We start from the raw sequence: 25,750 nt of genomic DNA on the forward strand, positions 1-25,750 counted from the left end.
GATAAATACCATATAACACCTTTATACAGTTCTGGAAATTCCTATATAAAACCCAATTCCTACTACAGTACAAAGTCTTTAATCCGGACTCGTTGGGACTTTGGCGATTCCGATTAGGGGTTTTTCTGGATTATAGATCATCAATTTAAATCTGGTAAGATGGCATGCAGAAATTATGGAACCGTAATTTATGAAATAAAGAGCAATTATAATCTAAAGGGTATCAAAATTTACCAAAAAAAAAAAGAGCTTAATATTTATTTGTTTACTTTATTAAACATTTCTTTTAATGCAAGTTGTTTAAGTTGCTTCGTTTTTTGTGTTTTCAGTTACAAAGTTCCACTGTTCAAGTCCTGTAATTGCTGTGCCGAGAATACCGACTAACTTGTCAATCGAAATTTTTTCATTTTCACTAACCTCTCTGTCACTTTCTTCATGCCTTTATTTTTTACAGCAATTCCACTTTTTGTTTGATTGACATCGAAACATGCTTTCGCTTTGTGGATCCTTTGTCAGCTCCAGAATTGGAAACTTTTTTTGACATAATCGAAAGTTCAAACTTAATTTGTATAAAATTGCTCTAACAGTCTGCAAAAAATAATAAGCCAGATCCAATTAGAAGATTAAGGAACAGCGCAATCTGCAACATTAACTGAAATAGATAATTAGATCATTTTAGCTTAGCTTATACCATCCATTATACATTAAATGCGCATGCGTAAAGGTATTATGCATTTATGCATGCGCAGAAAGTTTGTAGCTTTGAGGTCCGGATTATAGATTATACCGGATTAAAGACTTTGTACTGTACTATTTGACAAGAGTGTGCTCTATGTGCTTGCTTACTTCAAGAAGAGGAATTTCTAAATATTCTGGATACTTGAACTTTCTATTTAAATGAATGCCAAATAGTCAAACTTTTACCATAACAAAAATTATTTTAAGATTTTTCAATTTTAAATAATTTTATATTCTCGATTCAAACTTTTTATTAATCAGGTGTTAAAAAAATGCACAATACTTAACATGATTAAAAAGTTTTAAAAAAGGAGGCACAGAGAGTTTACTGATTTCTTAAATACTATTGAGTACTATATATACTTATGTAATGTCTACAACAAATTTTCAGTAAGGAGTTTTCCGAGTTCTTGCATTTAGCCATTCCAAAAATGCATTTAAAGTATGGTTGTGCAAACACTTTTATAATGATATAAAACAATAACTGTTTCAGATTATATTTTTACCTGCTGTAGAAATATAATCTGTAGAAATAAATTATTAAAAACCTGCTGTAGAAAAGAAGGCAATTCATGCATTTCTTGAAGGAAAAAAGTCAAAGCTGCATAGATACATACATGTTAATTTTGAATTTACTATATAAAACACTCATATGTCTCACCTTTACACATTTTGACCCATGGGTAGTGCAATAAATGCAGGTTAGCAAATTTAGAAATTGAATGACCCAAGTAATGATTGCATCTGAAAGTTTACTTTGAAATATTTTGATAGAAAATGTGGACATATGCATGTGTAATGTACACATTTTCTAATACTTGTTATGAAACATTAAGGCATTTTTAATAATAATGTTGGGAGGACTGTGTTTGATTTCCTATTAGTTTTACACCTACTAGTTTTTAATTTCTTGAAATCATTTATATTACCCATCAATTCACTTAAAATAAAGGCAAGATCTTTTCTGTTGAAAAGAATATAACTAATTCAACTCAGAGCAAAAATCTCATGCTGCTAGCATGTTCACGTACTCAGAACTAAGAATGATCATGTTAAAAAAAGTGTTGAACAGACAGCACACAACATTTATCGTTTAAAATGTTGCAAAGATAAAAATTTAAACGAAAATCTCAAAAACTTATTTATTTGACCAAGATTTTTATAAATAAGGACAGACTAATTATTTGCATAATGACAATGTTATATGATATATAGCTAACATCCTCCATCCCTATTCAAAAAGATTTAATGGAAAGGATTCATGCTGCTATATTAAGTCTAACATTGTACAGGGTGAGCTATGATAAAGTAGTCTGCTTCCAATAAAAACATAACAAAACAGACACAATTTCTGATACAATACACAAAGGAGTGAACAGGAAGACAAAATATGGCTAGAAAAGTGCTTTATTTGGGAACATCAAATTGGCAAACAGAAAACAAGGGATTTCAGCCTCCTCCTAAAATAATTGGTACTGAATGCAGTGCTACTTAATCCACTCTGTATCAGAGATGACTTAATAAAATGAACATTTTGCTTGTATTTACTTAACACAATTAAAGCAAGATCTTTACTATTAATAGTGTTACAATTAATTTAACTCAAAACAGAATTTTCATCCTAAGCATGTTTATATACTCAGTTTTAAAACTGATCGTGTGATACCAAAATCATATGGCACATAACAGACAATTCAGTGTTTTAAAATGTTAAAAGGATAAAATAAAATATAACCAAAATTGTGAAAATCAATATTTATTTGCCAACAATTTATAAATAAGCACATGGCAATTATTTACATAATGACAATGATACACAATATACAGCTAACATCCTCCATTCCAGATCAAAAAGATTTAACTGGAATGGGTTCATAGTGCTATACTATCTTTAACATTATCATTTTTGTCAACTTTTCAAAAAATAATTTGTGATATTATAAGATTTTATGGAATGATCATAGGTCAGAATGATGGCCACAGTTCGCCATTTTTCTCTTTAGATGGAACTTCAATCACTCGTGGTTTATCTATGATTCTTGCAGTGCGATTGCCTTTTTCAACAATTCCAATTATCCACGACTGAAATCCTTCTTGCTTCTCAATATCTTTACAGTAAGCAGCAGCTTGCTCATGAGGCAAACATATCAACAATCCTCCTAGAAGAGAATTTTATGAAATTTTAATAGGTGAACCTTTCAGAAATCACATAACTAATAAAAAAATTTGAAGTTCTCTGATACAGATAATACCACTAGCAATATAAATTTAAGTTTAAATTTTGACATTTTCAGCCTTTAACCATTTGATACTCGACCTTATTCCCTCAGGCACAGAAAGACATAGAAATTAAAACCTGTGCCAAAAGACCATCATTATCGTGAACTTCGGAAACAACTTTTTTGAACACTTTAATTTTTGCACATAAAAACTATATTAATAAAATGCAATAAATAAATAGAAATTAACAAAATGCACAGTAGAATTGAACATTCTTGCAAAGCTTTACATATGGGTGGATTGGAATTTTTTCTATGTAAACAAAAATTTTTTTTAAAACTCTCAAATTCAACAGTATGGCAATATATATATATATTGAAATTTATAAATGGGAACTCACAATCCCACCTTTTTTAAGTTGAAGATAAGAGACTAATCCTCACCTCCTGGAAATCTTGGATTCTGACACATCTTTCTGTGAATTTTTTTTACTGACTATGCCTCTTTCTTAAGATATTATCTAGACTAACGATTCTTTCTGGTAGGTGGTATGCAAAGAAACAGTATTTTTAACTGTAAAATTCAAAAATTAAATACCCCAACATCCTGTTTAAGTTTTTCTTCTCTAACATTCGTAAATTTATGCAATCTGAGCTTTATTCAAGGTCATTAGCGGCTCATTTCACCCATAGACATAATTGGTTTAGTTTTCATAAAGAATAAGCTAATTGCTATTCATTTGTTTTTCCTTCACATTTAAAAAAAAAAATGATTAAAATTCACACCCTTCCTTCTTTGCAAAATTAAGGGATCCTGCTATGAAAAAAAGTATTCATTAATGGGGACAGTTTGAAAATGAATAAACAGTAACAATATAACCTGAAAAATTATGATAACATTTTTAATATCCAGTATGAGCAATTTGTAGCTGTTGTCTATCTCTATTATTAAATAATGAAGAATATGTATGCATGCATATACATTCCTCACACTGTGAAAAAATGCCACAACCACCAAATTTGAACAATCTCCCTTCCCAAACACGAGCATCTCACAACCCGAATTTTGAATGTGTTTTATTTATTTAATATTGTAAATTAATTTAATGAATTTTTGACCAAACACTCAGTGATTGAAGAGCTTCTGTGTTACCACTTTGGAAAGCGTAGTATATTTATATTTCAAATTTAACCAGCACACTTATCAATTTAACAAGAAATCTGCTTCCACTGCCTGAATTAAAATATTTTTCTTCCATGTAGCAAAGTACTGTCGTTCAGCAAACTGTACGTTATTTAATTTTTCTTTTACATTTATTCTGTTATTAATTAAAAAACGAAGCAGATTTATTTCAGTTACTATTGATTACTAGCTGGATCTGTAAATTGCATTAGCTGGATACATTACATACATTTTTTTCTTTTTCATAACAACAATATTAAGTGACTGGCTCTGCATGTGGCTAGTATTATCAAATAATAAAAATTTTGTATGTGTGTATATGTTGTATGTTCCTCACATTGTGGAAAAACAGCAGAACCTAGAAGTCACCTAATTCTGAGCATACATCGTCCTCTACATACACACCTTGAAGCTAGAATTTTGAATTTTTTATTTAATATTTTATCCAAATTTAATGAATTTTTAATTAACAATATCAGCAATTTAAAAACAGCAGTGAAAATAAAACCATTTTGGTGGACCACAGTGTTGCCATTTGGCATTACATAATATACTCATCTCTCAAATTTAATGAACAAACTCTGTTATTTAAAAGCTGAAAGCAGGGTTTGTACACACTTCTGCACATGGAAATTAAGTACTTTTAAGGACCATGAAGGAAACAAATTATGGACTTAACAAAGCAAATAGGAAATGAATACACTAAAGCAATTATCTACACCCGAATTTCGCTTTTGTTAACTTGAAAGAACAAAATAAATGTACAAGTACGATGCATTGTTAAAAATAATCTAACTTAATTATAAAATAAATCCAAGAATAAAATTAACTTCATAAATTTTTTCAAGTAATTAGCATTAAGTTATAGAATTTTTTTAAACATTTATATTTTATACTTATAATAGTCCCACATATTTTAAAGAAAATTAGTGGGTTTTTATTTAATTTTAATAACAGTTAGCTTTATATTGATTACTTCTTTTTTGCCTCATTTCATCATGAACTCACTCAATCTAGAAGTTATGCAAATTTTATGTGAAGTGATTAAGTTAAATTGTGAAGTAAAATAATAATTAGCATGACTCATGTCAAAAGCTTGGCTGTTGCCACCATCACTGCTTCAATCAGAACAGATATGAATGGCTGACATTGGCATGATTGATAAATGTTAATTAGCTTCATTTCTAACTCAGTTAATATACAATATTTAATATAAAATTCCATTAAACCACTGAAGCACCAGATATGATTATAGGCTGTCTTGTATTATTTTAAGTCTCATCAGCTGCAAGCAATAAAGTTTCATATTAATTTTTTACATTTTTGCATTGTATCTCGTGTCCACAATAAGGATTAAGGAAATGAACCATGCACCATAACATGTAGAAATAAGTTCTAAGGGTGAGCAATTAGTTACAAATAATTAAAAATAACATATTAGATACTCTTAGTCATATTAGATTTACATAGTTACAATAATAGTTTTTTTTTTCTAAAAAATATCCATTAAAAAAGCACTAAGAACATTTTACAGCGCCGCAGTCAGCATTCCATATGCGTGCGCTGTTTACCTACAACCATTGCCAAGCCACACGTATCATTATGGAAACTTTCGACCTTGTTAAATTTTGTTATTTAATATTTAAGGGGTATCAGAAACCCCTATACCGACAATGTTAAATTGACCATTTTCGATGTACCTTTTCTCAAAATCTGCTGTAGATACAAGCTTGAAATTTTTTCTGTAATTATAAAGTATACCTATCTGATTATACTGAAATGAACTTTTGAAATATTTTGAATTTTAGAGTAAATTACAGAATATTTTGTTAGGCATAGTAAAATTTAGCACTTTTCTCACACAAAAAAATTTTTTTTCTAAGTTTATTACAAAAAGCTCATTTCAGTAAATATAAGGGAACCTAATAAATAAGCCATAAAATGTTTAGATACCTGTGAGCAGTAGTACCTGAGAAAAGGTACATCGAGTATAAAAAATCACGTTTGGAGAAAAATGCGTTTTTATGTAAAAATCCTCATTGATCAAAGCAGTAGATGACAAATTAAAACTAGATTTTTTTACAGTTCTAACTTTCATTTAAAGAATGGGAAAGCGTCTGATGAATTTCAGCCACTTTCCCATTAGTTTAGTGAAGTGTATGGAGAAAACATTATGAGCAACAGAATGGTATGAAATCCGTTACAGCTTTTAAAGATGGATGCACGAATGTTTGGGATGATGAATGAAGTGAGTGACATTCTGTCATTACTGAAGATCTGGTGCCGAAAGTTGATGAACAAGTGAAACAAAACAGATGCTTTACAACTTTATCAGTATCTGATGACTCCTTGAGTTTCAAGCAGTGTTCTGAATGAAACTGTGAGAAAACACTCAAATTATCAAAATTGTGCACACATTAAGTACCAAAAATGTTGCCAGATATGCACAAAACCAAAACATTTAGACACTGCTTTAACATTCATTGAGCAGTACAGCGAGGAAGATGATTTTTTAAGCCAAACTGTCACAGGTGATAAAACATGGGCAGCTTATGCTACATCAGAATTGAAGCAGCATTCCATGGAATGGTGGCATTAATCAACACCCAAGAGCATGAAGTTCAAGTAAACAGTTTCAGTCCAGAAAATCAAGTTTTCTGTAACTGTTCTGTTCAAGCAAGTCCTGTGTTTTACGACGGGAAGTGGATGTTACTTGTGTTTTTTTTTCTTTCCCCCATTTATTCATTTTTTTTTAGCCTCATGGTGACACAAATTCTATCTCATGAGACCTTGAACAACCAGCACTATACAATCCAAAACAAAAGGCATGGCATGCTGAGTAGAGGGATCATTTTGCTTCACAACAATGCCAGTCGATATGCGGGTAAACAATCTTAAGACCTCATTGTGCCATTTCGCTAGGAAAACCTCAATCACTCTTTGGATAGTCCTACCACCTGTTCCTGTAATTGAAGGAGTATATCAGTGGTCTTTGCCACTACAGTGATGATAAGGTCAAAATAATTGTTGCAGTGGGTGTCAAATCAAGCACCAGACTTTTATGAAAAGGGGATTCAAAAACTGTTGTACATTATGATAAGTGCCTTAATACTTGTGGAAATTATGTAGAAAAATAGACTAAAGTACAGGCTTTCATATAAAATTATAATTGGCAAGAAGATTCTATTTGTTTCTTTTTTATTTCCAAGTAGTACATTAAGTCAAAATAGTTAGCTAAGAAACTAAATGCTGTATGAACAAAAAAGACAGCTACAGTAGCTACTACAAGTTATAACTTACTTCAAATTTTTTTATGCAACATCTTGCTTCCCAGTGACAATAAACATTTTTTGAGATAATTTATCAGCCAAACAATTACTTTTTTGAGTACTTTAAATAAAGATACCTGAAGTTTCTACAGCATGTCCTTGAAGAAGCTTAAACATATTTCCACAAGCTTTTGCTACGGCTGCCATTTTTGCAATTACAGGGAGGTTATGAATTACAAAAGACACTTCATTTTTCTGTATTTTGGCTAAGTTCTGTGCAGGGCCTAACAATCCAAAACCAGTTACATCAGTAGTACCATGAGCATTATATTTATGCATAAGGCGGGAAGCTATAAATAAAATCAGCAGAATTAGGAAACTTTAAGGCATAAAAATACATAAGTGAAGATTAATAATAAATTATCAACAGTTATTAAGGTAATTTAAGATTAGTGGACGTCTTGTACTTTTAAGCAGCATCTGTAATACTTTGAAATTTTAGAAGTTTTTAGAAATTCTCAACCAGGGGAATGTAGTCAGCCTTTTACTTAGTTATTAAGTAATTAGTTTTGAATCATGAATAAAAAAAATTACTTTTATTCAATGTTTGGTATTTACCAACATTTTCTGGACTTTTTTTATTGTTTAATTCATAAAACACTTGCAAAATAAACTAAATCTGAGTAAATGTATATCATAATTACAAAATTTTTAAAAATCTAACATAATCATGGTCAGATTTCTTACTTTATATCTTTACTAAATAAATGTGTATTTATGTATACATTTTTAAGATCTGGAAAGGAGGATATGATCTTAGCAATAGTGAAAGAGGTGCATGAGGCAAAAAAGGTTGAAAACCTCTCTTTTAGAACAACAGAGTAGAACAAAAAATACTCACTCAAAAATAAGCATGCATTTTTTTTTTTTTTTTTCCTTCCAATTGCAGGGGGTGAGAGAAAGTTTTTAAAAATTAAACACGTTTCTGTAAACATAAATGCAGCTATTCCTCACTTTTACAAATTCCCATTTTACAAAAGCACTGAAATTACTAATTTATCTTCTAAATGAAAATTTATTGTTTAGTAATATACTGCAGTCATAGCAAAGCCATCACTAAGGCAAAACTCATGAATTATGCATTACTGTTTGATCACTGTTAACCCAAACCTGGCTGGCACTTGGCCAAAACAATAATCATCCAACAAGGGTGTAAGCTATATAACTGCAAGGATGAGGGTTAACTTTAGAATATGAAGAATGTTTTTTAGTAAATAAATGTGTCTGCATGTGTGTCTATGCTGTTGATCATGTTTGTTGTGGTCCACAGTAACCTAGACAAAGGAAGAAGAAAAGAAAGGCACTTATAGGTTTTAACCACGCACTGATTTGAAGCAATGAGAACACCCTCTCCCTACTGCTACTTAAAACATCCAGTCGTTAAAACTGAGCAATACAGCTGCATTTGGAGGTTTAAAAAATGCTTAAATGTAAGTATGAGCATTTGAACATTTTATATGCTCCAAATAATTTAAAACAAATGAGGTGTTTTTACAAGTTTTTGTTAATTACACAAGAAAGAAATTTTAAGATTATGCAGTTTCACATGGTTAATAATTAACAAAGATTAAAATTCATTTTTATACTATTAAAAGGATTTATTTATTTTCTATTCACAGCAGCTCATTTTGAAATTATGTCCTTAAAATAATTAATGTTTTTTTTAAATTTATTTCAAATTAGAGAAGCTTTATTTTAGCAATTTAATATTACTAAATTAACAACTCCAATTTCCATACAATTCACATTTTTTTAACATTTGCAATTTAATTAATATTAAGGAATATTAATTTTAGTAATATAATTTAGTTACTTTTATAGCTGCTTTTCGACCATGTATTTCAGTTAATATTGTGAAGAACATGAGGATGATTTGCCTAACAAGAATCCTTTGGGATCAGATCAGATCCTTTGAGGAATACCTTTTGAGGGAAAGCAGATCATATTCATATTATGTGTAAGGAAAATCACTGAAGTTCCATGGAGATAGCCTGTTCACCAGGTTCCAATACTGAATCGAACTCTCATGTTCCATACTCAAGCAATCATTTCTGCTGGATAAGTCCATAAAAGCACTGTTAACAAGCATGTTACATGAGGCAATGACAAAGGTTACAATTTGAAATACTTGAAGGAATTTTAGCAAAATATGCATAAGAAAATTGGATTTCTTTCTGAGAAAGAGTATTTCAGCTATCAAATAGATAAAAATAACGAAAAATATAAAGCATTTAAAAAGTCTATTATCAAGATAATATGCAATGAATGTAAACAAAAGTGCCACCTTAGATTGTATAGTGCTTCAACTGGGGAGGAAGAAGGGTTTCCCTTTCTATCCCTTCCCCAACAGACAACACCTTATTCCATTTAAATTAAGCTTTTGCAGCAATTATGCCATGGCAAGGGTACATTATTATATTAATTATTTTATGTTATCATTTCATTATTTTAGTTTAAATTAAAATATTTGAAGTTTCCAATCTAGTATTAGTTTCCGGTACTTCTTTGTTTAAATGGCCACCATGGTTAGCTGCACAAATAAACAAACTTGACCACTATCATGTATTATTTGCAAATTTATAATGTTGCCAAAGGCTCTGCTATGGTTTCATTAATAATTACTTGCTTTTTTTCTGAAAATATTCATTTTAATCATTACCTGCACAGCAAAACAAAATAAAGTGGTACTACTAAAAATGATTTGGTTCATTTCTAAATTAGGATGCACTCATAATACATATGAGAAATGCTGCCAGTTTGATGACAACATAGGTACTTAACACGACAGTTTTCAGTTCTCTTGTAACCTAACTGTCTAGATTGGGGTCAAGCAAAAGCCAGACTTTCTAACTGCTTAATATGGCTCATTACGAAATCCTGTGCCATGACATTTTCATTATTTTTCTACCTGATTTTGTATGCCAACTATCAAAATCGGCAGCACGAAGTGTGCACCTAGAATTACAGTATATATTCATGACTATACTGGTGATCAACCTAAGCTGAGAACATTAGACATCCTAGAATGTGCCTCTGTCTAAAAATATAGTTATGTCTATTATTTTAGCTAAAATGTAGCATGTGTCTATTATTTTTAGCAGCTTTCATTCAGAAATTAAACAATAACATATGCATATTGTTCAGATAAATATACTGATCAGAAAAGGGACAAAGAACATTTCACCTCTAAATTTTCATTTGAAAATGAAAAAAAAAAAAAAAAAAAAACATATTTATTGATGAGCCACAGAAAGATTCCATTTTTTGGCATATTGGTAAATTTTCTAAAATAATTCTGGTGGAAAGGGGTCTCTCCAATCCTGTCCTGAAACAATAGGACATCACAAAAGATCTTCAAGGTCTTGCCTGCATGATGCAATAGAGAGACCTTTATTTACAAAATAATTATTGTTTAAGGGAAGACATTGCAAATAGTTTGTCATAATTACTTAAAAAAGCAGCCTTATGCTGCACAGCCTTTAATTTTATTGCTGCTCCAAAATAATTTTAAATGTTTGACAATGCACAAAATACTTAATAATATGAAAAATTCAATACAGCTGCATCTATGAAATAGTAATTTATTCTCTTTTTATTACCAAAAAATTTATGACGACTTACCATAAACACTTAATGACTTACCATGATATAATTTTACTTAATTGATGCTGCTGCATACATAATATTCAAAAAATCTTTTAAAAAAATAAATTTACTTTTTAAGTCCATAAAACATATTATTGTTTAATATTTAGAAGAGAAAATTAATTACAAACTAATTTATTATCCTCCTTTCAATAATTTTATTTGCCTTATTTTATTTTTCAAAACATCTGGAAACAGAGCATGGTTGGTCATAGTTATACTACCAATTAGTGTTTTAAATGATGAAATATTAATGTTTTGACAATGCCAAATTTAAAAATTAATTTTCAACAAATAGTAAAATCTAACTTTTAATACAGTCCCCCGATTCCACCACTTTTATTTGGGAAGTTTTATGCTTGTTATGAAAAATAAAATTATAAAAAGCTTGGCTCTTGTACGGCAAAAACTGACTGGAATATTTAATTTCAAAATTTGCAATTTATTATGTCACTTTAGACCTGTTTTGAGGAACCATTTAAGTTAAATAATTCAAGGAAATAAGTTTAAACGAAATGCAGCAAAAAATTTGAATTAGGCCATACAAGGAAGCCACCTTGAAATTATGAACTCCCCTACAGCTGAAATGCCCCCTGGTTGATAACCCCTGTTTTATGTATTCTTTCTACAGTAAACCTTTTTCATGTTTAACTACACAATAAACTCACTGAATTTCTCTTTAAGAACACCGAGAATGCCATTAAAACAGCTTCATGGCAGCAACATAATATATGGGCTAAATTAAGATCTCTACACATATACTATATAATTATAGGCTGATATACTTCAATTTACACTGATGAGCCAAAACATTACAACCATTCCCACATTTTCAATGAAATCCTCTGGATGATGTGGAGGGCACACGATTAAGTGGGAATGATATTTAACTGCTGCTGCAGTAGGTAAGGAATCATTCTTGCACTTACTTTTGCGAGTGATGAGAAAGACAGCTGATCTAAATGAATTCGATAAAGGGCAAATGGTAATGGTCCGAGGAGTCGGAATGAGTATCTACGAAACTGCACGACTGGTAGGTTGTTCACGATCTGCCACTTACACTGATGGCAGATCGAATACATTTACACTGTATTCATGCAAAGTGGATAAATGACAGTGAAACCAGCAATAAACATTTACCATGCATCATCAAAGAAAAAGGACATCAGAGACTGTCCCACTTGGTATGGCAAAATTGGCATAGGACAGTGGCTCTGCTGACAGTTCAACACAATGCAAGCCCAAGTGCCAGTGTTTCGGAACACACAGTTCAGCAGACACTGTTGGATATGGGACTGTGCAGCAGACGTCCCACTCGTGCGCATCTGCTGACCAAGCGTCATTATCATTTACACCTACAGTGGGCCCAAGAACATCGACACTGGCCCATGGATAAGTACAGACAGTTGCCTGTCGGATGAATTACAGTTTCTCATTCATCACGTCAATGGCCGTGAAAGGGTACAGACACACCGGGTGAAGGACCTCCATCCCAGGTCCTCATTATACAGGACCCATTCAGAGTTTGAAATATCCAACACCCGTGGGACCTCGTTCTCGCAGGCGCAACCCCCGCAGTCCCCGTCCGGCTTTTACTAAGCATTGGCCAGAACGCTTCGTTGCTAATTTTAAAACGCTGTCACCTTGCCGCCGGGCACCACTCCATCAGCAAAACCACATTGTATTAAGGTGCTCTGTCCGCTTTGTCAGTCCCCGCCACGAAAACTGAATGGGGTTAAACCCCCGGGAAATCGGTCGACAAATGCACCATGTAGCTCCACCACAGCCGAAGGAACAGACACGACAGTACCAGTACGGTCCCTGCCAAGCCTGAACCAACCTGAGTACAATACTCGGGTTCTAGTCCTGTGAAGATAATTTGTATACCCCCGTGGTTGAGACTGCCTAGGTACAGATCCTAGCCAGTACTTCCCAACTGCAGATTAGTTTCACCCTTATATGACAACTGTAAATAGAATCTTCAAGCAGGACCATGCCCTATGTTGCAAGGTTCGAATTGCGTTGGAGTGGTTCGAGGAGCACAAGAATGAATTCCAATTAATGTTCTGACCACCTAACTTGGCGGATCTTAACCTGACAGAGCACAATTGCGATGTCTTGGAACAGCAGTTCAGAGCTCAAACACCACCATGTTGGAATATCTCCACTTTGTGTGATCGCTGCTAAGACATTTGGTATAACCCGTCTCCATTCATCTATCAAGAAATTTTGGCATCCATTCCAAGGCAAGTTGCACTGTTTTGCAGGCCAAAGATTATGGTTATTGAGTATATGGTCATAATCTTTTGGTTCTTCAATGTAAATTATAGGCTGATAAAGAATGATATATTTCCATGCTAATTATTTACCCTTCCATGGCTTTTTGAAGCCAATTAATTTACCCCCACTTTACTTTCAAAAGATGGATTTAAAATTTTTACCTACACAAAATTTTTATTTCCAAGACATTTTATCTCAAAACTCTTCGCTCATATGCAGGTATCTTTCTCTCCCACACAAAAAATGCCAGTATTACATTTTGAAAGAAGTATAGTTAATTTATCACATATTATGTAGAATAACTTATTTCAAGTAACATTAAAGCTTCATGTTTTTACTTTAAACTAATATATATATTTCAGTTCAAATTTTTAAAATATGGAATTCATCAGTCAAATACGACAGAAATCCATTTGGGGGGGGGAATCCATCATGCCAAAACGAAATTTCATTAAGTATACATTTTAGATAAAAACATGATGGACTTCATAAAAGTTGAATTTAACAATTCTTCTATCGCCCTAGAAAAGAGTACATTAAAAAATAATCCTTCATCAATGAAAAAAAAAAAAAAAATTTTTTTAAATAGATAAGATATACATAAATCCAAAATATGATTGCATATTAAAAATTAAATAAAGCTTACCAATTATAACTTACCAGTTCTATTTAAACGTGCCATGCTATCGATAGCTCTCCGGTAAGCTTTTTGTACCTCTTCTTCATTCACAACCAATTTGATTCTGTTCCATCTCTCAGGCTGCTCAAGCCAATTATAAGCAGTTACTGCAACCTGAGTGCCCAAAGGTTTAGTTAAGACTAAAACATCTCCAACTACAGCATTATCAGGCCTATATCAAAAATAATTATTACAAATTAATATAATAAAAACTTGTTAATAATCGATATCTTGATGCTTGTCTGCTTTACAAATAAGTCCAGCTTGGAAGCCCCTCCAAAAAAATTGGGGGATTGGGGGATGATATTTGTTTGGAATACTGCTGAGGTTTGATGAGTCATGAATATGCAAATTTCCCTTGTTTATGTCTTTTGAGAAAACAACTAATTTTGCATAACAGCGCGGTAACAAATATTTGCTGTACTCAGTCAAATTCAAAAGGAGGTGCACAAGAGCTCTTAAAACTCAGATGAGAAAGCCCCTAATTCATTAACCAAAGAATTCTTTGCCAGAAGAACAAATGTCAAAAACTCTGCAAAGAAGTATCAGCTCAACAACACTCAGAAAAATCATAAAACAGCATTGTTTGGAATGATTGAACAGTGTCACATTTCTGAAACATCCCGAGAAAAAGGCAGAAACAAAATATTTTGGACGTATTTTTAGTACAGATCATCTAAACCAGGTTCAAGTTTAACCATAGCTGTTTAACCTCACAGAAGAAACATGAAATAAAAATCGAGCAAACAAACAAAAAATTTTTTTGTGTAACAGTATATATTTCACCTACTGAATTTGTATCTTAGTAGTAAACAGTGTTACATTTATTTTGTAAATTAAAGAAAAAAACAATATTAGTTTAAAATTAGCTGATGAACTGCAAATAACAAAAACAAAAACAAAAAATAGTATAGATCAAGTTCCCCCCTCCCCAATACAAACTTTTAACAAAACAGCGTCCTGAAAATTACCAAACAGCATAACACTGCCTAATGCTGTTGCATTTATATACTTAAAATATCAAGTTATATCAGTTTTACAGCTAATTTTCTTTACCACCGAGTGCTTTTAAATGAGCAAAATCAGTTTTTTTGTGGATTGATTACATATCTATATTATTTTAATAGGTTTCATGTAAATAATTTAATTGCTTTATAAAAAAAACCCTTGGTCAACGTTTCACCAAAGCTTCAAAACTACACTTTTAAGTAATATCATCAAACCATTTCAATACTATTTAAGTTAGTCTTACTTTGGAATAAACAATTTAAGATTAATTTCTACTCTTCTAGCTTGTCTCATAATCATGGTAACATATGCTGCAGAAGAATGTCAAGTCCCATAATTTTTTTGGTCCACTTTATTTAAAATTAGTACAGGATGCGGCAGAAATAACTCTTCAATTTCAAACATAAATAATAAAGCAATGATAGGTATTATTCAAAACTTTATTTCAAAATCTGAAAGAACATTTACCTTCATCTAATTTTGAAAATATTGTTTAAACATCGACATTCACTGTCAGTTCATCATTTCTGAAATTCAGAAGTTCATCATTACCCTTCAAGTCATTTCTTGCAGTATTGCCAAAATTTCTTGGCAGATAGCTGCTTTCAATTCCTCGGTTATTTGAGCCTTATTCTTGCAGACTTGTGACTTCAGATGCTTCCAGAGGAAGTAGTTGCAGGGCAACAGATCTGGGGAATGAGCTGGACATAAAATGCCAACTTGTAGCAAGATCAGACACTTTGGAAACATTTCTTTCAACAAATGCATCGATATTCTGCCTGTGGCACCATCTTGTTGTAACCAAATTTCCGTGCTCATACAGTTTTGGCAACAGGAAGTCATACATAACATATCCATATAATGGCAAGAAGTTACTGCAACTGCTCTGCCATTCAACTCAAAAAAGTATGGGACTATGACACCAAATTCTGCAACAACATACCAAGCAGTAACTCATTCATTATGGAGAAGTTGTTCATATACTTGTCTTGGATTGTTCACAGCTCAGTAGTGAAGTTTGGCTTTTCACAGACCCTGAGAAACGAAAGCCATGATGTGCCAGGTTCATCAGTTGAGAGAATAATACAGTCATGTGGAACATTTTGCAGAAAAACCTCGAAGGATGCACTGCAGTTAGACCAATCATAGTCTGCATGACCATCATTTTGAAAGAATGGAACTTCAGATCTAAGTTTAAAATTTTTCTTACACTTTCATCAGAAAACCCCATACGAAGAGCAGGCTCTTGTTGAGAATTTTAGTTATGTTCTTCTCCAGGCATCTCAAATTTCCATACCTGTTAGGAATCATGGTAAGCACAATGTTCCTTAATGGTCTGCCGAAATTTTTTGTATGAGAAAGAGGCTTAATGCCTCTAGGCGTAGATTTCAGCGTTGTAAAAATCCGCCTCTTAGAGAACTTTATAAAAGTAAATATCTTGAATATAGAAAAGTTTACAATCTAAAGCTTGCCGATGCTAAATCTCAGTCTTGGAAAACATTTCTTTCGACCATTGATGTTCACAATGTATGGAAAAAGATTTACACGTATGGAGTTAAAAGAGATTTCATGAAAAAAATTGAAATAACTGGTATTTGTCTTTCCACTGGAGAGACAACCAACTCTTTAGAAGAGACAATTATTGCTGTGCTTCAGAAATCTTTCCCCTCGGATCTAGAGGAAACTGATGATGATTTGCATGAGGAATACCGTCAAGCTGCGCGTACTGTTTATTCTTCTTTTGTAGATTCTAGGTTTACTTGTGATGAAGTTAATATAGTTATTTCTATGCTGGAACCAAATAAATCACCTGGTCCTGACTCTATTTCGAATGAGATTATTAAACAGTTTCATTTAATGTTTCCTCGATTTCTCCATAAACTTTTTAACGTTTGCCTAAATGTTGGCATTTTCCCACGTGTTTGGAAACATGCTCAAGTAATTCTTATTCCTAAAGGAAATGAGTCTAGGATTCCTCACCTAGATAACCTTAGATGTATAAGCTTACTTCCTGTTTTGGGTAAGTGCTTGGAAAAACTTTTTATTAACAGAATTTGCTAGTATCTCCGTCATGGAGACCTTCTTTCTGGTAATCAGTATGGTTTTACACCTCAAAAAAGTTCTGAAGACGCTCTTTTACGTTTGAATGAAATTGTTCAGAGAGGGAAAAAGAAAAACTTGCACACTATTTTGGTCTTTTTGGATATTAAAGGCGCCTTCGACTATGCGTGGTGGCCTTGTATTCTCATTCTGCTAAAAAAAGTAGAACTTCCAATGAATATTTTTTCACTTGCTGCTGATTTTTTAAATGATCGGGTGGCCAAATTGCAATTGGGCTCGGCTTCTGCAATCCGTCACCTTGAAAGGGGTTGCCCTCAAGGTTCTGTTTCAGGACCTACGTTTTGGAATATTATTATTAATAATCTCCTATTAAAACTGGAAAATCTTGCTTGTTGTGATACTATAGCCTTTGCAGATGATGTTTTGTTTTGCTTCCAGAGTAGGGACCTTTCTGCTACTTTTTTACAGGCACAAGAGACTGTAAATTTCGCCTCCAACTGGTCAAAAGGTTTTAAATTAGATTTTAATCCTGATAAAACCAGGGTTATGATTATTGAAAAGCGAAACATCTGTTATGATGCATTTCAGTTATCTCTCGATGGCACCCCTTTGACTGTGGTAAAGCAAATGAAATATCTTGGGGTTTTTCTTGACTGTAAATTTTCTTGGAAACAACACTTAACTTATGTATCAGAGAAATGTGATAGATTACAGCGTGGATTAAGTTGTATTGCACGTAACACATACGGTATTAATTACAACGTTCATTCGCTCATCTATAAACAAGGAATCGCACCCTTTATTATGTATGGCTCTAGAGCCTGGGGTATATCGCTCAACAAGAAGATAAATTATAGATTTTTACGACGCGTTCAAAGACGGATACTTCTGCGGGTCATATGTGGATATCGTACCGTAAGCTATGAGTCTGTTTATGCAATTTCTGGCTTTCCTCCAATTGACATTGCCATTCTTCATTCTATTGCTTATAAGGAAAATATTTCTGCTTCTACTGTCTCTCAGCATGACTGTATTTTACCTCTATCTGATCTCCCTCATCCTTCAGAAAGAAATGCTATTAATTTTATTCAGTTTAGCAATAAAATTGTGGGTAATTCGCCTGTAACTTGCTATACTGATGGCAGCAAAATTGATGGCAAGGTTGGTCTCGCATTTGTTGTCTTCAAAAATGGTCTTGAATTTGAGCACTTTCAATTTAGAATCAGAGATGAATGTACCGTTTTCATAGCTGAACTTTTGTGCATAAACTTCGCCGTCAAATGGGTCTCTAAACAAAATAGTGCTGTTTCAGACTATCTCATTTGTACTGATTCCCTTTCATCCTTGGAGATCTTAAAATGTATTTCTTCTTCTAATAATATCATTATCGAGATTCAAAAAGAATAGAAGAATCTAAAGGATAAAAATATTTCGGTTTCATTTTCATTTGTTCGTGGTCATACAGGTGTTGTTGGGAACGAACGAGCCGATTTTCTTGCTAAGACTGCGACTAAGCGGGAAATTGACACTTTTGTCAATATCCCTAATTCCTTCTATAAGAAGGTCATGTATGAAAGCATTGTGGAGTCGTGGAATCACGAATTCATTAATTCAAATAAAGGGAGTTTAACTAGGAGATATTTCCCTTCTATTAAAATGAGATTGTCATGTCATCATTTCTTTACAAATTACAAATTAACCCAGTTTCTTACTGGACATGGGAATTTTAAAAGTTATTTGAACAGATTTAAGTTGAGTCCTGAGTCTGTCTGTGACTGTGGCCTCGGCGACGAGGAGAATGTAGAACATGTGCTTCTTCTATGTCCTAAATATGAGAGCGAAAGAAAAGTCTTGAAACTGGGACTGAAAAATTTTAATATTAACTGGCCTCCAGAGTTTTACCAATTTATTTCCGAGAGAAGTGCTTTTAACATTTTTTGTCAATTCATTGTAAAACTTTGTAATCATCCTTGATTTTATTTCAATTTTCTCTTGTTTATTTTGTATTGTGTTTCATACTTACTTCTGTAAGCCCCATGTGATACTATGTGGTACATGGGGAACTTGTTGAGTTTCTTTTAATAAAAAAAAAAAAAAAAAAGAAGAGCAGGCTAATGACATGAACCATGCAGACATCGGAGAATGGATAGTCTCACTGCTTTGACTTGCTGCGGTGTCCATATGCTACAAGGTCTGACAGGAAGTTTTATGCTTTAAAGCTGAACTTGTTCTTTGGAAATTTTGGACCCATAATAAACTGGTTATCAGGAATTTTAGCATTCCGATCCATCCCAAAGCAGCTAAGAAATAATTGAAGTGATGACAGAGTTGTCATTTTTAGAATACGCCTCGAACATGAAAGCCCAATGCGCCATACCACGATTGGCTACTTAAATGGTAAAGCATCTGCTATTCAACGGTATAACTCAGTTTGTGATGCACAACTGAGCCGGAACAGTGGTAGTGGTAAATCGGGGAGTTATATTTACTGCTTCCTGCATGTTTGGATTGTGTGTTAAATCATAATTGTGCAGAATGTTTCTGGCAATCGAAAACAATTTCAAGACATTGTCATCAACTGCCTTTTTAAAAAACAATAATCCAAAATTTTATTAATTGTATAAGAATATTTAAGATGTATGAAATGAAAATTCAGAAAACGAAGTGAAAGAAAATGATTTAGAGAATTGCTATTTTATAACTTAACAAATACTGCTAAAAATTTTATACTGAAGTTCAAGAAAGTTTTAAGTGTTAAAAATCTGTGCATTTTAAATTATAGAATAGTTTACCATTAAAAAATTTTTCTTAAAATAAATAATAGCATAATTTCTCAATTCTTAAATAAACAAAATATTTACTGATGTCAACTCATAAAACAATCTTTAATGTTAAAAAATTAAAATTCAACTCAAAAAGAATTTCATGTTTAAAAAGTGCACTATTAGTTTCTGCATTTCTTTTTTTGTATTTAATATGACAAAGAGAAAACTAACAAAATATCACAAGACTGTCTTATAATTCAAACAATTAAAAAGAGAGAATAGACACAGAAGCTTGTAATCTATATAACCAGCAAAATTTTTACAACCATTCAGTTTTTATTTTGGATAAAAATGATAGCACACACAAGAAGCAAAGTGAGAACTATTGCCATTAACCTATTATTATGCTATTAGAAACTTATTCTATTTATAACACTCCTAATGAAGAAAAACATTGCAAAATTTTTCTAGGAAGTCAGGATAAAATCAGTTTTTAAATGATTCATTTGTGCTGATGAGAGAAATGCTTTTATACCATCAAAAACAAATGAAGATTTTACACATTGTCAATGCATAATATTGTTTACTATTATCATTTGCAAACTACAGACAATTAAAGATACTAATCAAGGTTAAAAATATGCTTAAGCAGAATGTGAATATCTTTAGAATGTGTCTCTTCTAAAAGGAATACATAAAAGTTAGAGGAAATGGTCTTTTCAAATAATTATTAATTTACCTACCCATTCATGATTGTCATATTTAATATAAAACATATCAATGATTAAAAAATTGTATTTAGTTTGCAGAAATCAAGTAGTTACAAGAACCCTCCCTTTTTTCCCCTTAGAAAGATACAGAAATCCTTATGGACATCTTTGGTGACCAATTTCTACACATAGCAAGTCGAATTCAATACGATGTTGGAGCCGTGAACTTCACTTTGCATTGCCAGAATTTTAAATAATTAAGTTTGATTCACAAACGATCTGATTCAAAATCCGATTTAAACTTTTAAGTGCAGATCCAACAAATACTAGGACAAAAATTAAGATGCCAACATTGGCATATTACAGTCAAATGTATAAGCCTACAAACAAAACCAGACATTTGGTAGTATGCATGCATAAATACTGACCTCAACAAATCTCAAATGAAATGGAGAACAGTCACTGAATATACTTATACAGTCAAAAGTCTTTAATCCGAAACTCAAAGCTACAAACTTTCTGTGCATATGCGTTTAGCGCATGTGCATAATACGTTTACGCATGCGCATACGAATGCATACATTTATGCATGCGTGTTTAATGTGTATAACGAATGATATAAGCTAAGCTAAAATTATCTAATTATCTATTTCAGTTAATGTTGCAGATTGCATTGTTCCTTAATCTTCAAATTGGATCTGGCTTATTATTTTTTGCAGACTGTTAGGGCAATTTTATAAAAGTAAGCTTGAACTTTATGTCGATTATATCAAAAAGAATTTCCGATTCTGGATCTACAAAGCGAAAGCATGTTTTGATGTCCATCAAACAAAAAGTGGAATTGCTGCAAAAAATGGATAAAGGCATATCCTTTGTTTCTCTAACCATTTCGAAATCTGTTTATCAATTTCACACTGCTCTGCAGAGGGGGGGGGACGTTGCGGCGTGAAATGAACTGGAAGTTGATCTGTCAGCACTATCCTTAACTTCAGGGCAGATGTTTTTATTTTATTCGGCTTATAATTCCTTACTAAATGTAATATTTCATCTCGATGTACTCCTTTGATATGACTTAAATCAAATTCCTCATCATTATAAATATCACAAATACACATCAAATAGTTTTCTGGTTGAAATTTTCTAATTTCGACTGTGCATAATATATGCTTTACGCATGCGCGTGTTGAAAGAAATGCTTAACAAAATAAACAAATAAATATTAAGCTTTTTTTTTGTAAATTTTGATAGCCTTTAGATCAAAATTGCTCTTTATTTCATAAATTACGGTTTCATATTTTTAATTTTATAATTTCTGCATGCCATCTTACCAGATTTAAATTGATGATCTATAATCTGGAAAAACCGGAGTCCAGATTAAAGACTTTTGTATAAAAGGAAACTTTGCTGAAACTAGTATGCAAACTAGATATTTACAACTACACTGATACTTCAATATATGTATATTTTAAAATACCACATAATAGTCACTGAATATACTTATATAAAAGCAAACTATGCTCAAACTGGTATGCAAACTAGAGATATTTACAACTACACTGATACTTCGCTATATTGCTTCAAACCCTTGGATGTATACCAAATGAACTTTTCCAACAAGAATTAAAAGACAAATAATTAGTCTATTTTTATAAAAAAAATCCTATTATTATAACACTTGTTTAATACTAAAATATAAATGCAGTGGGTGAAATATATAAAACATTTTCATAGTCAAACAGGACATAGACCAAGCCGAACCTATTCTGAAGCAGAAGAACTAAGGTATCACTGTATTTTCATTTAATTTAGTAGATGCAGTGAAGGTAAACCATATTATTGTTTTAGTTGTTTCTTTACATTTCATTCGAACTGATCATTACATAAAGCAAATAACCACTTTGTCAAGAACAAACCTACAGCATGAAGCATTTTCCTACAGTAAGACTGTTTTCAGAATTTTCCTCAATAACCTTAAATTAATTTCATGCTCAATCCCACTAATTACTTGGCATTGTCAAAAAGAATATACCGTATATTCTGGCATATAACGCACGCTTTTAATACAAAAAATAAGATCGAAATTTATGGGTGCGCATTATACACCTGATATAAAAATTAGAAAAGGAAGAGTATACATAAATTAGATTTCTACATGTACCTAAATGCTGTTCATTCATTTGCGTTGAAATTTTAACCCCAAGTCATATTCTCCTTCTGAAAACCCTAGAACAATATTCTTGTGCACACCAGCACTGAATACAACCCACCCTTTTTGCAGAATTATTTATTCCCTTAAGCATTTTCCCCACACGTATTGTTTCCCTTATCGCTTGTCAATTCAGCATACCATTGTTCAAAATTCTACGAAAAATCTTCGAATGAATGACTTCAAAAAATAAGCCCATCACACATGCACTTTTTAGTTTTTTCTTAAAGAAAAGGATACACGTCATACGGCGAATATGCCTCAAAATTAAAACATGCAGTTTGAAATTATAGGTGCGTGTTATATATCCAAATATATGGTATGTATGTGTATATATATATATCTATATAATGTGTGTATGTACAATAAACCTTGCCGAATGCGGATTTTCACGCAATTTCGCATAAATCTTAATTGTTTCTAATTTAATTTGGTCAACACTAGAATTTCACTTATTCTTGATTCAATGTTCGTTCACTAACTATGATTGCTTACTGCCATCAGCTCTAGCCAGAAGTTAACAACAATTTTAAAGGATTAACATTGACTGAAAATGAAGCCAGAGAAATCATAAATTGAAAAAGCAATCGGCAGCAAATGTTTTCAAGAAGAAAGGGAAAAAACAAAGAATTATAATTGAGAAATGATGAATGATGAAATGTATAATCTTATAATAACAGAAAATGAAGAAATGCATGAAAGCTGTTATTATGAAGATAAGTGCTTTTAAATTACAAATTAAATTGTTCAAAAAGGCCCCGTTTGATTTTGCAACTGAGATTGACCCAAATGAAAAAAGCAGAGGACACTTTATGAGAGGAGGCATTAAAAAAACCTGCACTCTTTTTCACACTTCTAACAAATTGCATTGTTGTGAATTGTGTCAAGCAAAAATCACCAGCTTTTAAAAAATTTATTTTATAATGTACTTACTAAACAATAATACAAATACCTTAAAATAGTTGTTTTTTCCTTTTAAATAAAATGATACTTAGGTTTGTTTAAATTATACGTACTTCCCTCATCTGAATTATACCAAACACATTTTTTCTATAGAAAGCTGACTGCGGCGAACGCTCTTTTGCCATACATGCAAGTTATTAATGACTTAGATCCCCTCCAGTTTGTGAAGGGTTTACTGTATATATCTACTTGCATGAACTGCCACAAAATTATAAACCAATATACTAACTGAAAAAAGCTAGTCATAACTAATAAAAAAATAATGAAACTCGCTTATGAATGGATGAGTTCAAATCAACATTCCACACGTATTTATGCATTATTTTGCATTTTTGTTCGAAGAGTCAGTCATTGGGGTACTTGAAAAATAGCATTTTTATATACTGGAAAATCACAAAATAGTGTTGCTTCGACAAATATTGTCATACGTCCACGCTTTTATTTGCTTAGCTATAGCTTTTCAACAGCTACTTTTCTTTATCGCTGTGTATTGTTAAATGAGCAGTTTCATATCGTCTTCCCTCCCCAAACTGTATTCCTCGATGGATCAATGTTTTACAAGCAAGTCAAAGAAGACAAACAGTTGTCCTGTCTGGTACCTCCAACAACAGAGAATGAAATGATAGAAGAAATTAAGATCAGGATGTTCTCTGCTACCTAACAAATTTTGGAATTTCATTGGCAGCATGGATGATTGCATGAAACTTACATTTATATGAAGAATGTTAATATTCTGTATTCAAGTTAGGCGGAAAAAAACTGCATTCACAAAAAGATTTTGCAATCTATTTACCTGTGTAATTTTCACAAAACAAATTTTTACAAAGCAGGACAAAAACTAAAAAATGGAATGAACCACTTTATTATTTATACCTGTGCTAAATTTTTGTATTTTTTATCTCATTACATTTTACCTATTTCAGCAATTCATACTTATACGATTTAGAAGTAAACTTGCAAAGAAACATTTGATTTTAATCTATTAAATATATATAAAAAATATGAAATTATACATACATTATAAATTCATTGGACTGGCAAATTGCAGTGGCAACACCACCTATAGTCAGCCATGGATTCAGAATAGTCTGACCACCAGTTACATGAGTTCCTGCTTCATATGCACAATCCTAACATAGGAAAACTATTTTGAGTTTGATAAGACATACAGTTAATAAGTCTTTCAATGATTTATAAAGAGTATTTTCAAGTACAGTCAAAAGTTGTTAATCCGGACTCGTCGGGACTTGTCGGCGAATCCGGATTATAGATCATCAGTTTAAATCTGGTAAGATGGCATGCAGAAATTATAAAGTTAAAAATATGAAACCGTAATTTATGAAATAAAGAACAATTATGATCTAAAGGGTATCAAAATTTACCAAAAAAATTAATATTTATTTGTTTACTTTATTAAACATTTCTTTCAATGTAAGTTGTTTAAGTTGCTTTGTTTTATGTTCTAATACTTACTTTCTCTTTAATTCTGTATTAATAGATATCATTTCTTGTTCAGTTACAAAGTTCCGCTGTTCAAGTCCTGTAATTGCTGTGCCGAAAATACCGACTAACTTGGCAATCGAAATTTTTTCGTTTTTACTAACCCCTCTGTCACTTTCTTCATGCCTTTATCCATTTTTTGCAGCAATTCCACTTTTTGTTTGATGGACATTGAAACATACTTTCGCTTTGTAGATCCTTTGGGAGCTCCAGCATCGGAAATTCTATTTGACATAATCGAAAGTTCAAGCTTACCTTTATAAAATTGCTCTAACAGTCTGCAAAAAATAATAAGCCAGATCCAATTCGAAGATTAAAGAACAACGCAATCTGCAACATTAACTGAAATACATAATTAGATAATTTTAGCTTATACCGTCCGTTATACATTAAACGCGCATGCGTAAACGTATTACGCGCATATGCGCAGCCGTAAGGTCTTACGCACATGCGTAAACGCCCAT

General features: G+C 32.1%; 1 protein-coding gene across 1 annotated transcript; it reads right to left on the reverse strand.

Moving 5' to 3' along the window:
• Positions 1–2,478: 2,478 nt before the first annotated feature.
• On the reverse strand, positions 2,479–24,932 carry LOC146994245 (inactive selenide, water dikinase-like protein). The gene is made up of 4 exons (XM_085827099.1): positions 24,804–24,932; positions 14,055–14,245; positions 7,547–7,759; positions 2,479–2,897 (listed from the first exon to the last, which is right to left on the reverse strand). Coding segments are annotated over exons 1-4 (600 nt in total). The 5' UTR covers positions 24,806–24,932; the 3' UTR covers positions 2,479–2,703.
• Positions 24,933–25,750: the final 818 nt, after the last annotated feature.

Source organism: Stegodyphus dumicola, chromosome 11 (assembly GCF_044657685.1).
Source record: "Stegodyphus dumicola isolate Sdum_Otavi_A_Nest chromosome 11, ASM4465768v1".
Taxonomy (NCBI): Eukaryota; Metazoa; Arthropoda; class Arachnida; order Araneae; family Eresidae; genus Stegodyphus; species Stegodyphus dumicola.